Source organism: Manduca sexta, chromosome 28, assembly GCF_014839805.1.
Source record: "Manduca sexta isolate Smith_Timp_Sample1 chromosome 28, JHU_Msex_v1.0, whole genome shotgun sequence".
Classification (NCBI taxonomy): domain Eukaryota; kingdom Metazoa; phylum Arthropoda; class Insecta; order Lepidoptera; family Sphingidae; genus Manduca; species Manduca sexta.
In genome coordinates this window covers 634532-651044 of record NC_051142.1, presented here as the reverse complement: position 1 = coordinate 651044, position 16513 = coordinate 634532, and the positions used below count along the sequence as shown (strand labels likewise).

At 38.0% G+C, this 16513-nt stretch overlaps 1 protein-coding gene across 6 annotated transcripts in view; it reads right to left on the bottom strand.

Annotated features, from left to right (window-relative positions):
- Positions 1-5840: 5840 nt before the first annotated feature.
- The window catches only part of LOC115453556 (rab GTPase-activating protein 1-like), a 41497-nt gene continuing 30824 nt past the window's right edge, over positions 5841-16513 (bottom strand). For 5 of the 6 annotated variants that reach the window (XM_037444371.1, XM_037444372.1, XM_037444374.1 and 2 more), the window contains 17 exons: positions 16401-16499; positions 15957-16117; positions 14497-14599; positions 13928-14090; positions 13611-13701; positions 13190-13334; positions 12550-12738; positions 12202-12327; positions 11941-12051; positions 11296-11426; positions 10626-10747; positions 10346-10449; positions 9899-10009; positions 9302-9362; positions 9014-9150; positions 8632-8728; positions 5841-7642 (listed from right to left, as the gene is read on the bottom strand). In XM_037444371.1, coding sequence (XP_037300268.1) covers positions 7338-7642; positions 8632-8728; positions 9014-9150; positions 9302-9362; positions 9899-10009; positions 10346-10449; positions 10626-10747; positions 11296-11426; positions 11941-12051; positions 12202-12327; positions 12550-12738; positions 13190-13334; positions 13611-13701; positions 13928-14090; positions 14497-14599; positions 15957-16117; positions 16401-16499 — 2256 coding nt within the window. In that variant the 3' untranslated portion in view covers positions 5841-7337. Of the gene's footprint in view, positions 7643-8321; positions 8357-8631; positions 8729-9013; positions 9151-9301; positions 9363-9898; positions 10010-10345; positions 10450-10625; positions 10748-11295; positions 11427-11940; positions 12052-12201; positions 12328-12549; positions 12739-13189; positions 13335-13610; positions 13702-13927; positions 14091-14496; positions 14600-15956; positions 16118-16400; positions 16500-16513 lie in introns of all 6 variants that reach the window. The other variant, XM_037444373.1, reaches the window with a different exon arrangement.

The window sequence follows — 16513 nt, the reverse complement described above, 5'->3', positions numbered from 1 at the left end:
TAGCTATTGGACAATAGATGGCGGAAATTGTTAAACCCGCTATTCGAAAATAGATGGTGTTATATTAAATTAAAACAGTAATTTTATGTTATTTAAATGGTTGCCAACATCCTGCTCCCTGTCTAGATTACGCAGTTAGATACGTAGCAAGATTAGAGTTTTTAATGTATGAATAGTAGATGGCGTTTTTAATAGAAATAAATATAGACGTGTCAACACTGACTCTGTGCACACTGATTTATATAAAAGACTGCTTTGTCTTGTTTACAATCCACAATCGATGATGTCTAGCCGAGATTCGTAACCTTTTAGTGGGTTGCTCTCAGCATGGTCACTCGATTTCAAAGGGTTGCGCGCGCCTAAAGCGCTCATCCTTAAATTCCGGAGGGTTTTTAGAAGCCGACCGTAGTAAAACACATGCATTGTTAAGAAAAAAAGATATAACTTGTCAGAATTTTAAAGTTTGGTATTCCAGCCGTCCTTTATGCCTGATATCGTCCCATGAATTTCAAGACCATAACATCGATGTCTTTCGTAGTTTTCTTCTATACGTCTGTATTTGGTTTTCTTACATTCCACGAGACTCTACCAACTTATTAACAATAAAACAACCAGCTATTCTCTGTAAAATCTTTATTTTCATAAATGACATTACTAAACATCTTCCTCAGCGATTACAAACCACTCTAACTTTGCATCACTATCTAATGCGTTATTTATAAAGCGATTATATTTTACAATAACATACTCGTAACATGGCTTAAGCGAATATTTACGTGGTGAGTGATATGCAGGCTGTTATAAAAGCCTTATGTTAGTAATATCGGAAGCTTTAATAAAATTGGGTGCATGCTAACTGAAGATATCGATAAACGATCCCAATCGCTCTTTTTTCAATCGACCGTGAAAATTGACCAATTAGAATAAAGATTTTTGACTGGCTGACGTTGATTGGTTCATCCTCGAGATCGGATCGCAGATTAAGATCGGGATTCGTTTATTGAAATCGGCCGTAAAAAATTACGCTATTCTTTGCCGCAGTTTGCTCTTATTGCATGAAACCAACGTAAATCATTTTTACCCCAAAATAAAATACATAATAAACTTGTCTTTTTATATTTAAATTATAGGTTTTAGTAAGACGACAATAACTGCCCATTTATTTGTACAGGTTAAAACTAAAAAGAAATTAGCTAAAATTCAAAACAGGATAATACTTTTTGTCATAAGACATTACAAATGTTCGTCTACATTGTTTATAAACAGCAGTTTTTTTATTCTTTACATAAAAGAGATCAAGATAATCGATTGATTCGATACGATCAAGAGTAGGTATTCGAAATTGGAAAAAAAAAAGAATTTTTCATATTACCGAAATATCATTCATATAGCTATAACAATAAGATTTTCGCTATAATTTATGAAACACTCGATAACCAAGATTTTAAACAAGACTGCAATACAAATTTCGCTAACAAAACATAAACGTAATATTCTAATAGGAAACATAATATTTTCAATTATTACCAACAAAAATATGCTAAAAAGATCGAATAATTGAAAAAGAAAATGGACACGTCGTTTACAATAGTTTAATTTAATTCACCGTTACTCGCAATATATTTACTCGATAAATGACATAAGATAAATCTACAATGCAAAATGCGTAAACGTGGCGAAATTAATAAAAGTCACATAATAGTAAAATTGTCTTCGCTGAGTTTTTCAATTTTTTATTTTGTATTACGTTCCAAATGCTAGAGTACAGCTCTATATTATTTATCGACTATGTATGTTTAGGGAAAACAGTGAATTAAATTAAATGGTGTATAAACTACAGGTACCGATGACGCATAATATCGATGTTGGTAAAAATCATAGATAAAAACATTTATACGTATAACACATTTTTGGCATACAAATTACGAACATTTCTTAGAGGAGTTTCATGCAAATGCATATACATTGTTGAATATAAAAACATTTTTTACAGTACAAACAAAACTTGGTATGCATAATACTCCGACTGACATGTAAAGACTATGACTGTTATTATTAAAAAACAAACTTCATACTCTACCCCTATATTACCTCTTAAGAGCGTTTACGTGCCGCGCGTGAAGTCAACTATAGGTAATTCTTCGCAAAATTCACTCACACAGAGCCGTTGCGTAGCTGTGTGCGTAGAGTTAGCGCGTCGGCTATCTTTATAGTCAGACCAACCAATTTTGATCTTTTCGCTTTAATTATCTAATTGGAATGTAACTTATGATTTATGAATTTATGATAAATTAAGAATTCTATTATTAAATATATAAGAATTCATCATGAAATAGTTTATATGTATCATTTTGTAATTATAAAAAAAAATAAACATTTTTAACAAATTTTAACGGCAATTTTACAAATTGTTATTTTCACTTTTTAAATGCAAATGCTTAAAAAATTTAAGTTTTTGCATTTAGAAAGTACCCTTTAGTAAAGTGGAGCTCATCATGAAGCCGAAAGATAGGCACCAGAACTCCGTAATCAGACAATAAATCAGGAAAATTACTGTGCTACGATGTTTATAATGGACCACATAATTACTCCATAGATCTGCAGTTTTTAATATTTAGCGTATTGAAAGTTTAAATTAAGTCATTAGAAATTACATATTGGAATTTATATTTTGAGTCAGAAGGTGTATGTAATGAGTTGTCATTTTTAGGTGTATAACTAAAAAGTGAGAAATAAAAGACTTCTTTTTCGGAAGTTTCTAAGATTCAAAGAGGAGAAAGATATAGGATTCCGTCTCTCGTCACTTGAATTTTCTTAACAGTGCGCATCAGTGAACACAAAAACCTTGTTATTTGAAAGTAAGCGTACCTATGCATTATGCAAAAAAATCAGCCAAGTGCGAGTGGGACTCGCGCACTGGGTATTTGGCGAGTTGTAAACGTTTTGACAACGGGACAGCAAAATGATTCTATAAGGCTAAGAACTCACGAAGCGGTTTTTACTTGCGCCCGCCGTGGTTGAGAAACGGCTGTTTTATTTCCAAACTCATGACGACCGGAGATCTGTGCGATTTGTAACCACCGCGGTTCCGATTATGTCCTGCAAACTTGGCGAGCGATTATCGCAAGGCGGGCGGTTACAAGATGGACAGTTAACGGTCAGTTGAGTTCCAAAACACCATGGACACATACCAGAAACGATCACGATGGAGGAAAATGGCGTCAGATTTCTGTAACCACCCTCCCCTACCGACTACTGCAGTCGCCCACCTACTAACCACAGAGCGCGCTGGTGCTACCGTGGCCCGCACGATTCTAATAGTTGGCCGCCAATACAGCGGGTACCGCATACAACCACGCACGCCGCGGGCGTAAAACGAGTTTTGAAATGTGCGTTTAGTCCATTGAAATGTTACAATTTAAGGACCGAATATTGCATTTCTTGGAGGACGCACTTTTATTTTTGGGCCATGTGTGGGGGGTCAATAGAAGCTTAACCTCAAGTTTGTGGGGTCGCCACCCTTGTCCTCCGGCCGCCATTTTGGAAAAAGGGGTGAAAACACTTTTTTCGCGATATCTCGGAAACTACACGTCTTACAAAAATTTTGTAAAGCCATAATTTGTAGCAAATTGTTTTGCCTGCAAAGATTTTTTTTTCTCCTTTATTCCCAAGTGGTAACTCATACCTTTTCTACCTGCATAACATTCGATAAGTTAAATTTGGTAACTTCTATGGCAAAGAAAAGAGTTAGGAATAAATAAGTAAAGTTGTACGAATTTAACAAAAAATTTTTAATAATATATTTAAAATAAAAAAAAAAAAAATAAGTTAAACATTTTGTTTCAACCGGATTCTCATGAGCATTGACGAACCCGGTAAACTTTGCAGCGCTCTAACAGCGTTTTAAATGAATGAAATAAAAAAATTATAGGGAACAATTTTCCTCAAAAGATCATTTACAATTTATTTTTAGGTTATTTTTTTGTAAATGTCAAAAAAAGGTTATAGAGCAAAAAGAAAACTTTTATAAACATTTTCTCACATTTTTGCTTATAACTTCTTTAATTTTTAATTTAGGGCAAAAAGTTATATAAACATATTTGTAGGCAAAACAATTTGCTACAAATTATGGCTTTACAAAATTTATGTAAGACGCATAGTTTCCGAGATATCGCGAAAAAGTGTTTTCACCCCTTTTTCCATGATGGCGGCCAGGGGACAAGGGGGCGACCTCACAAACTTGAGATTAAACTTCTATTGACCCCCCACACATGTTCTAAAAATAAAATTGGGTCCTCTAAAAAATACAAAGCTCATGTAACATTTCAATGGGCTAATTGTTTTTAGCTTAAGGTGGTAGCTCAAGGTCCATTTTCATACATTTTGTTTCGGCTTTAATCTGGGTAACTAAACAAGTATTGGCAAGTAAAGAATTTAAATTCACGTCTAGTTAGTGATTAGTTCTCGCAGTTGAAGAAAAACGTAAAATAATTAATAATCATGGATATTTCGGCCTTTAAAATTTAATATGACGAAATTTTAAAGGCAGAAATATCCATGATTATTAATTATTTTTACATTTTTCTTCAACTGCGAGAACTAATCACTAACTAGACGTGAATTTAAATTCTTTACTTGCCAATACTTGTTTAGTTACCCAGATTAAAGCCGAAACAAAATGTATGAAAATGGACCTTGAGGTATCGCCTTAAGGTTCCATTTTTTTCCTTCGACTAACTATGCTCAAGTGTTTAATGAGTAAAAAAAGCAACAACCATAACTACAGACGCATGTTATAACATTAGTACATCAATCTTTTAGCTTTTGCTTTAGCCGAAGTTTCAGCGTTGTTACGTTTCCTTTTCTTGCCTAGAAATAGCTTTACTTCCCATTGTGTCTGAAACATAATAATATAATAATAATTTATAGTAACTACTAAAATTATTGTCAATCATTAAAGAAAAAAAATTTTACTTACTAAAGTACTAAGATGTGGCAATCACTGTATACACGTGACTATTTTTTCTACGCACAGCAAAGTCCAACTCGAGTCTCGCCGGAGCGACGAGCGATACGTCCTCTCTCTAGAAAGCCTCAAGGCGGACTAATTTGAAACGATTTGCGCGTTGCGTTTTATAGTGGTATTTAAAATATTTATAGAAAAATAACAGAACTAATTTTGTAGAATTTTTAAATTGTATGTGTTTAAGGAGATGTTCTTCTATTATAGTAATCCAATATTATATTCAATTAAGTGAGATATAGTGATAAAAAAATCATTTAAATGACCAACATTTCTGAAATTTTCGAATTCTTTGAATTTTTATTTCTTATGAATTAAACATAAAAAGATATTTTTCTCTACTAACTTTTTCTTCAGGATCTTTTAGTTAGATAAAAATAACATATTGTTGTGTTCCTTAGTGGTTTAAGATATTTTGAGCTTCGAAATAGACGTTCGAAGCGCAAATTTGAAAACCTCTGTTCAGTAATCATTAAACAATTTACAAATACTCAATAAATCTAAAAATTTTCTCTACTAACTTTTTAGACCACAAAATTTTCTATAATAATTACTAATTCATATGTTTTTAAAATAATGTTTTGATGGATATTATCTCCTTCGAAAAGTGCTGTTTTTGATACATACGGCGCGCGGATGCGTAAACGCTCTTAAGGGATAGGCCGAGAAACAAATATTTCACCCATAGCTCACAGAATTAATTTTACCATCAGCTTGATTTCCAGCAATAACTAGTCATAGTAAAACTGTTCGTAATTTGTAACTCAATATATCCACTGTTATACAACACAAAGGAATGGGAATGTTGTGATATTCTATGTGCAAAGCCAGTAACACGGTAACCGCCATTTTCAATAAAGGATATCAATCTCTTTTTTCGATCTCTGTCAAAAATGGACCAATCATAAACAAAGTTTTTGTTGACATTTAACAAAGGTGTTATTTTGATTGGTTCATTCTCGAAATCGGATTGAAGATTGAGATTGGGATCGTTTATTGATAACGGCTGTCGTTGTGCATCTAAGTACAACATTCACACACAAACACACATAATGTTTTATTGATATATGACAGAAAACCAAAAAAATCACAATACTGAATAAATTCTCACTTCGCACACTTTTTACTCTGAAAAAATGCAAATGAAATTAGATCCTATGTGTATAATTTAGAGTTAAATACGCAATTATTATTATTCTGTTAATCTTAACAGCGCTCCATTAAATAATTCAAAATTAAAACTGAACGAGCTTGATCCGCTGTTATTAGTCTTCAATGAAAAAATATTAAAATAATTAAATTTCGGATCAAATACATCTACAATTTCTCATACACGTAAATACCTTTTTTACAATAAATAATATCATTAAGATTCTTCGCCAAATTTTAATATATAAATAATTTAAAACTTTAAGACATAGTATCCAATAAATATGTACTCTAATAGTTTTTTTCCGCACTTACAACATATCGATATCGGTAAAAGTTTTACTTAATTTTTATTTATTTCTCATTCATAATTGGAATGGTTGGCAGCACATAAACTAGCAGAATAATGTGATTAACCTCCAAGCTAAGCTCATTGAGATTCGATTAAATTATTGAGCCTCGTTCAAAAACCAATGCTTTCAATAAACGCAGTCCTCAACGCTAATATTGCTTTGTCGAATAGCCACGATAATTTCTATCAAACAAATTAAGATTCTATTAAAATATTTCCATTTCACTACATACTGGTGTTATAGGTAACAAAATGCTCGCAAAAATAGCTTAGTAGTGTTTCACCGAGAAATAAACTAGATTTTACATGAAACGAAATGCAACACGAACTAACACATGGTGCCAGCAAATACACTTCGGTAAATATAACTTTTGATATACAAACTATTTGAATGATAAATGTGCTATAATTTACATTATGACTAGTGTTACGGTTATGTGCACTTAGTTTCCATACACTACACCACAAGCGGCACGCGTTATTTATTCTATGTAAAGGTATTCATAACATACTTATATTACTTGACATGATTTTCGGCAGTATTAGAATACTTTAGCTCTAGATTTTCAACGATATTTATATATAAAATTTATCGACTATGGCATAGTGTTGGCCGTCGGAAGCCTCGTCCACACATCGATTAAAAAAATCGATAAAAATATGTGTGTATTGGATCCGATGTGTGAATCAAGCGTAATACTATTCATAATCAACCGTAAACTACAAATGTCGACAAAATCAAAATCGAAACTCGCGCGTTGATACAGCCAACATACGTCAGAGTAACCAAGATTGGAGCGGCGTCCCGCGCCGTCAACCCATCGAGAGATTTTTGACTATAGTGACGTCGTGGCTCCGTCGGTTGAGCTCCTTGGCCTCCTTGGACAGGTTGGACTCGACGAGCATCGAATGCCTCTTGGCGTTGAGGTCTTTCTTCCGCCGCACGACGTCGGGACTATAAGGTTCAGAGACTCGCCTGTCGAGGTTCGGTTGGCTGTGTCCTTGGCCGCTCGAGAATGACCCGTGCCGGTGAATGGGCGTCGACGGCGGGTCTTGGTTTAGATTTGGAAGGTACGTTTGGAATGATGGCCGGTTCTGTGCTGCCTCCATAATCGAGCCTAATAATTAAAATATGAACAGAATTAGGATGTTTTTTAACAAAATTCCGTGTTATTAGAATGGTTAGTTTTTGACAAATAATATGTTACAATTTACATTGTTTATAGGATTAAAAAATATTGCAATGCATTAATTTCATAGAATTTCAAAAAACATTCTATGGTAATTGACGATAATAGAACAAACAAACGCAACACAAAATTAATCTAACACTAGTTTTGTTAGCCAGACATTACAACAACAAACTACACATAACACACTAGATTTCAGAATATTATAATAAATTAGTGTATACATAGACAGTATTCATAGAATCGAGTCTACTTATAGTTATTAAAAAATCTGGGCATCCCCTAATCTGTATGGTCCCTATATTTTATACATCTAGAAGTCTATGAGATATGAATTTAGCTTTTTCACTTTAAAAAAAATACCTGTGTAAATACAAATCTGGTTTAATTGTGAAATCCTATATTTCCGATAAATATGATATTTACATTTTCAATTTATAATTAAGAAGATGTCAACATGCACATTCGGGAACAATGCCAAAAAAATTGATTTATCGAATAACGACTAAACACAGCGACACTCTAACATCGATAAAATCCACACATGTTAGTAAAGTGAACACTACACACAAGCGTGATACATTACACAAGTACATTGATAAATCACCTCAGCATTGTGAGTTGGCACTTCTGGTTAGTGACCTACGGATAAACAAATTGTCGATAAAAAACCAAAGCACGCAACAAATCACGACAGCTTGAAATAGAAACCACAAGTCGATAAAGCAACAAAACATAAAAACGTGTAATTTTGTCGCAAAAAAAATCTGTGTTGCCAAGTAAAAGAAAATTTGAAGTGTTAAAAATTAAATCGGTTTAAAAAGTGCAAAGCTTCGTATGAGTTGATTTTAAATTAAAATCATGCAAATGCAAAATCAGTTCTATTATAGGTGTAGAGTAATATTTCGTGTCATTACCTAGTGTCCGAACTAGCCATGGCGCAACTGACTGCTTCTGATTGTTCATAGCGGATTGCACTTCGTTAAGAGCAGCACTGAGCTGATGACTGAGCTCCTGGGTACAAAAAAAATCGATATGTTATGATGAATTCAATTGCTACGTTTATTATGCTTAAATGATAAAATAACAATTCTGAGGCATTCCCTTTAGGCAAAAGCTTTGTATTCCAAAAACACCAGTGTTGCATTTCTGTATTATTTTAAAATATGTGACCACAAAATTGATAAGATGCAACTTCTCCGTAACTGCATATATTTAACGTACAAAATACTTTCCGTCAGCCTCTTTTGTCGTCATGTCAAAATGTATAGTATATATAAAGCATCGTTGTACCCGTACCTGGTTACTGCACTGCGCTTGAACGTGAGCCAGTTTCACTTGAGCCAGTTCCAGCTCGAGATCCCGCACTCGCTGCCTCAGCCTCGCTTCAGTATCGCTTGACCCTTCGATTTTCTCCGCGCCCTTTTGTTCCGCTTCTGTTGAATATTTATATCTCAAGTTTACATTTTTAAAAGCTTATCGATATCGATACGCCGAATATATTTGGCAAATAAGACCTGTGCCAAAAAAATTAAATATACAAAATAAATAGATTACTTGTATACCTAAAAATAAATAATAACTCACCCTCTTTATTGTCTTTCTGTGCTAGTTTGACACTGCAGTTCACGCAGTCTTTGACGTAATCCTAGAAATATTAACAATATATTTCATAATAACGCACACAACATTCTGTATAACGAAAAAGTTAAATCCCCAGATTACTACAAGCTTTGCTTGCAAACTAAGAAATCATCTACTATATTATACATTCTATAATACTGCATGTTTACCGCAAAGGCAATACTTACACATGTTTTAATCGATTATTAAATATCGATAATTATTTAAATACCTGATTTTATCAGGATTATAAACTTTGGTGTAAAAATTTAACGTAACATTAAACCTAATGTCAGAATTTATTTTTAATTATACAGCATGTTGTTATCGGCATCTGGATTTATGTAGTTTCTACAAATCGTGTAGCATGTATCAGTAAATCTATAATATTGGTTATAAATCGATTTATATTGTAGTAGGGTAAGTACAATTTCTTTACGTTATCGAAAATTACAGGAAATTTTATGGTGTCCAGACTCAAGATATGACATTATGTTATGTATTTAATAGTTGTTTTTAGCGTATTGTGCAGTTTGTTGTGTGTCGTGGTGCGTGGTTCACCTGCATGTGGTGCAGCTGGCGGTCGAGGCGTGCGCAGATGTCGCGGTAGTCGCGCGCGACGGCGGCGTGGTGCGCGGCGTCCTTGTGCGCCTCCGCGGCCTGCGCGCGCGCCTACAACACGTCGCTAGTTAGCAAGCAACTAACTACAAGCGGGGACACTTTATAAAAGGGCAGGGTTATGTACGGCAAATGAGAGCAAATTACACCTTCAGTCAAAAACTTCTGATCATAAATTATTAATTGGACTGCATATTACTTAACACTGGATTCGTAATGATTAGGCATGGGAAATTAAGTAACGCAATTTTACTTATAATCCAAGTATAAAGGCTAATGGAAATTTACTTCTAATAATAAGCGTATTTAAAATATACCGGATTGTTAGTACATAATATGCAAAATATGAAAGCTTTTGCCTGTACTTTAAGATGATGTTGTTTTACTTACCTCGTTGAGTTGTGATTCGAGCGTCTCTTTGTCCTGTTGAAGCTGCGTGTTTATAACTTTTAATCTTTCCAACTCTACATTTATTTTCTCTTTCTCGGCTGATTCTGAAATGAACAAATATTGATTCATTTAAAAAAAAAAAGATTTTATTTTAGGAGAAAATTGTTACGTAAAGTGCAATAAATTATGAACATAGGATTTCTGCTGTATTTGACCCCAGTACCCACAAATCTCGATCACTAAGTTCTTGGACACAAAGTACATTTCATAAATAAAATACCTTTGATAAATTTCTCGTACTCCTGTTGATATTTGTTAAGTCGTTTCACTTTGATGCTGCACGCTAGTTTCACTATTTGACGGGACGTTTCCTCGGCACGACACTTCTTGGGCAGAGTAACCCTGTAACACGAGTACTTCATGTTATAAAAGTTATTCAATAAGCGCAAGTGTTATAACTTCCTAATGATCTGTCCCTTACGAGTTGTAGTACTTCTAATGGCTAACTTCGACAAAGTCCAACAAGTTGAATCAAACCGAGTTGCATTAATAAGTATATAATTTACTAGTGTTTCTATTGCCAACGGCGTCCCGAGAGGAATCATGCGCATGCATTTAGCGGCGTAAAGGTAGACGCCACTGTAGAGGAACAGATGGTTGCGCCTGACCGGCCGCGGCCCCTCCGACGGTTCCTATTCGGAGATGGTATATATGCAACGCGTCGCTCAAATTGTGCAAGCGTGATTCAGGATCGACGTCGCCATCTATCGTGATTGCTGTGTGATATCACTGTAGTTGTGTCACTGCATCGATCCTCTTGCAGTTCCGGCGATATTGACAAGATGGCGGTGTATGTATCGATTGTACCGCCACATGCATATACAATAAATGCGCTAAACTCTCTCTAATCAACACAGGCCTTAACAGTGAAGGTTATTGTGCGAACGTACCTAAAATATTTGAGTACTCCTTCGAAGTCGTGTGTGAGCAGATCTTTCCGGGACCGCGAGAGTAGCGCTAGTGCCACTTGGAACAGCGTGTCGATGCCTTGAAGTAGGAACACGTCTAGTATGTGGTACACCTGAAAAAGTAAGATAAGTTAAAACTGTTGTTACTGGTGGTAGTGTGTCGTATTGGGAGGCCGTCTGGGTAGGGACTGGTACCGTAATGTCTATTTCTACCCCCAAGCAGCAGTAAGCATGCACTTCTGTGTTCCGCTCTGACGAGATATGCAGACCACTTTTGACAGGTCAGTCTAGAAATCTTTAGCGGAGGCCTGTTCAACAATGGACTTTGTATGGCTGATGATGAGATTTAATAAATAACATCTTGGTGCCTAACACGGTGGAGTGCCACGCATTAGTCTATGTATATATACAATGTGAACCAGGATATCTTGGTTTGATTTCGAAGATGGCATAACTGCAAAAAAATTTATAACTACTGTTGCCTAGGATTGTTTATCAGGCAAGCAGCCGGTCGTTAAAACTAAGGCAAATTCTACAACATGCGTAAAAAAGGGTAATTTGAGACCACATTAGGGCATAAGAATAGCAGCACGGGAGGATTGTGTGGTGTTTAAGCATTGTGGTTACCAGTGGCAGCGGGAATCTCGCGGTGAACACAGTGAGGAACCACTGCGAGGCGAACATGTGCGGCTCTACGCCGAGCTCCTGGAAATGCGCGCGCAGGTCCGTTAGCTGCTCCTGGAAATTCAAATATTATACTTTTAAAAACTATTGGTGACGCCAATTTTTATTTCGCGGAACTATTCATAAAACTCAGGCTCTAAAAACTATTGGGAAAACCTAATATTCATTTTAAACTATTGTATTTATAATCATATTTACGCTTACCTCCATCAACCTATCAAGTTGATGCAACCTCATGTACAATGCTTCAAATCCGTCTTTGTACAACTCTCGTAATCCATAACCATACATAAGGCGTACGAGCAGACAGAAAGCTTGTTCTTCTGGCATCTGAAAAGTAACGGAAAATAATTTTAAATATTTTCATTATAGAGAAATAATTTATGACTTCAAAATCTTATTACAGTTTTTAAGCCCTTTATCAAAAACTCAGTCTAGAGAGGTAACGATGAAAAAAAATTACGTAACAATTTTAAATTAATTTCTTTTTAATTTCAGGAACCGGTCCCATCCGAATCCTTTACCTTCGCGGAAGTAGTGTTTTCAACTCACGTGCAAGAGTAGCGTGGCGGCGAGGAAGCTGAGCCCCTGACAATATCCGACCTCGTGGTCGTACACGGCGTACGCGCGAGCCATGCGCAGCAGCGAGTCCTGGCCGAGCCCGCCCGCCTCGCGGAAGAAGTCGTGTGCCGGGAACGTGCGCGCTATGTCGCGCTGTATCACCGACTCGAACGGACAGTCCTGGAACAATACATTATATACTATTACACCAATAATGTACAAAATGTGCCTGACTACCTCAAAAAGTTTGAAGAGATACATTGAACAAGGGCTGTGTCCTCCTTCTGGCAATCTGGTAATGATTTGGGCGCATCACACATATTGTATACCATTTCTGAGTTTGTTCGTGCGGTTTATGTTGATTTTACATTGTGAGCATAGGTTAGTAACGCTAAGTTTAATATAATGCGAGCACTCTTGCGCATGCCTTTTAATTTGCACCTTATTACTCCTATCATTAGGTTATTTTTTTAATGATGACCTATTTGTTCAGTTCAATTGCAGCGCGTACTTAATCCACACTTGCGCTAATATGGGAAGAAAAGTAATCAATATCATTCTACTTAGTGATGAGCTGAGAACAGCACACCCATTCACGTGATAAGCACTTTTAGAAACCACATATACTAACCTTGCTTATAAGAGTTCTGTATGTCTCCATTAGTTTATCGTTTTGGTCAACGCCGGCCAGCCTGAGCCACACTTCCCCACGAAGCGCTTCTGGCACACCCACGCGCACCAAGTGGTTCAATGCACGAGGTCTGGGTCCCGTCCAACTGGAAAATATACATCCGGCTATAACTAAAGGTTTGTTGTTTTGATCACGTAATTACACTTTCAAATATATATTTTTTTAATGCTACTGTAATGGATCTGTGTGGTGGAATACCGAAGCAGACTTCTCGAATAAAAAACATACAAATTATGGTTTAGTTTATTTTATAATTAAACTTGTATGTTAGCTGTTGGTTTTCCAATTAAAAAATAAATACAAAGCCCATGTCCAATGACTAGCAAGCCTGATCAAATTCAGAAAATATGTGATAACTGACCTCCTCAGAACTTGTGCCCAATTCACGAGCACATCTTCTCCACAGTCCTTCGACACCTCTCCAGTACCACTCAAAAGTGGTTCGTCGCCATCTGAAAAATACCTTTCGATAAAATGTTGCCGTGTGGAATTTTTTTTCTTCTGTCATAATATTACCAACGGTACTCTCAATAACTGTATAATGTTTTGCCTACCAATTTTCACAGGTAGCCATAAAACGCAAGTGTAGATAATTAATGTGAGTTTATCACAAAAAGCTTGTAATTCAAAATCACAGGACACTTTTTTGTATCTGTAATTTAGGTGGGTATATCTGACCCGAGTCCGGCTCGGAGGGCGAGGGCGGCGCGGGCGCGGCGGACAGCGGCGACGGCAGCAGGCTCGACAGCGACAGCGGCAGGTTCAGCCGCGACTTGTCCAGCTCGCCCTCCGTCTCCACGCTCGCCACCTCGTACTGCAGCTGCCCGGACGGGTCCACTAACTGCAATGGGACAAAACAATGTAAGTATAATGATTATTCGAGAAATATATTAAACTACGAGAATAAATGCAATACGAGTTACCAAGTTATAAAAAAATAATTAATCCAACTGTAGTAAAGTTTGGAGGTGGTAAAATATTTATTATATACGTAGAGAACGCAACCACCGCACACAAGGTCTAAACCCCACTACAGTGGCTCATGTAAGTAGGCCACGTTTCGGAATCAGCCTCTGTGTATTCAGTTTCGAACAGAGCGGTATGATATTTGTCGACTAATAATGAATAACCATCTCTTGTCAATCGATACACTATCTGGACACTACTCCACCGGGTGCAATGGGAGGCATTCAATATACAAAAATGCAGGAATAAACCGACAAATAGAGTAATATGTTTTTTCTTACCTCTTTGAGGTTGATATAGAATTGCTGAACGAGTGGCCGTTTGGAATAATACCAGAAGCGTTCTGTGGGCGGGTACACTTTCACTGGTGTCTCAACCACCAACCTGGAACAATCTTTATTTTCACTCAATGTAATAATGTTACATATAGGTCAGAGTCTATATGATAAAAATCTTGTTCCGCAATGGGAACTCTCTTTCTTTAGATAGATAGTGTAATGTAGAATCCTAATTAAAGTTTTAGTCTCAACTTTATGGGTGATCTGAAGTTCGTCAATTTACTCGCTCTCTATATCTTGACGTTGCTAGTGGCTAAGGTTAGGCCAGGTATGCATAGCCTATACATGTGGTCACCTTAGTTACCCGCCTTCTACATCTAAATTCCGCTTATGACTAACTTCAGATTGAATTTGGATTAGTTAGGATTATTTAGATGTAGGCGTACTGGGCGTGTTAACGTTGCTTGTGACTGATATCACACCGGGTATAGATAACCCTAAAGGCGTTGTTGCAGTGTGCGTGTTACTGCGTAACTGACTAACTTCAGGCCGAGTGTATGTGGTGGTGTGCACTGTGCACTGTGCGCGGTACCTGAGCGGGTCGGGAATGCCGCGTATGACGAGGTCGAGCGCGAGCGACATGTAGTTGGGCGCGCCGTCGCCGGAGGCCACGTTGAAGGTGAGTAAGTTCAGGCCGAGTGTATGTGGTGGTGTGCACTGTGCACTGTGCGCGGTACCTGAGCGGGTCGGGAATGCCGCGTATGACGAGGTCGAGCGCGAGCGACATGTAGTTGGGCGCGCCGTCGCCGGAGGCCACGTTGAAGGTGAGTAAGTTCAGGCCGAGTGTATGTGGTGGTGTGCACTGTGCACTGTGCGCGGTACCTGAGCGGGTCGGGAATGCCGCGTATGACGAGGTCGAGCGCGAGCGACATGTAGTTGGGCGCGCCGTCGCCGGAGGCCACGTTGAAGGTGAGTAAGTTCAGGCCGAGTGTATGTGGTGGTGTGCACTGTGCACTGTGCGCGGTACCTGAGCGGGTCGGGAATGCCGCGTATGACGAGGTCGAGCGCGAGCGACATGTAGTTAGGCGCGCCGTCGCCGGAGGCCACGTTGAAGGTGAGTAAGTTCAGGCCGAGTGTATGTGGTGGTGTGCACTGTGCACTGTGCGCGGTACCTGAGCGGGTCGGGAATGCCGCGTATGACGAGGTCGAGCGCGAGCGACATGTAGTTAGGCGCGCCGTCGCCGGAGGCCACGTTGAAGGTGAGTAAGTTCAGGCCGAGTGTATGTGGTGGTGTGCACTGTGCACTGTGCGCGGTACCTGAGCGGGTCGGGAATGCCGCGTATGACGAGGTCGAGCGCGAGCGACATGTAGTTAAGGCGCGCCGTCGCCGGAGGCCACGTTGAAGGTGAGTAAGTTCAGGCCGAGTGTATGTGGTGGTGTGCACTGTGCACTGTGCGCGGTACCTGAGCGGGTCGGGAATGCCGCGTATGACGAGGTCGAGCGCGAGCGACATGTAGTTGGGCGCGCCGTCGCCGGAGGCCACGTTGAAGGCGGCGAGCGCGGACTCCCCCGCGTTCCACAGCGCGCACACCGAGCAGCACGAGCCGCCCGACGAGCCGCTCACCTGCAACACACACAACAATATACTCTCACTGATATCAATGTGAAAATGTGGTGAAGAAACAGATAGTCGACATCTTAGATTCACACATCATAAGCAACATTTTATTCCAAAAAAGTACGTTTCAAGGCTTGAGTATCAAAAAGAATCTCTCACTTGCGGCTACAAGTAACATCTAGTATATTTATATTTAAAAAAAAAAAAAACAAAATAAAGCTTTGGCGAAAACTCAAACCATGAGAAAAGAGAGTATTCTTGGCAATGATCAAATTATTACAGCACTTACCATTTCAAGCAGTCTCATGTCGGAATGTTTGACGCTCCTCCCGGGAGCGAGCAGAATGCCGAAACAACGTTCGATGTAAAGTCCACCAGTGTAACCGTTCTGAAAATGCCCAA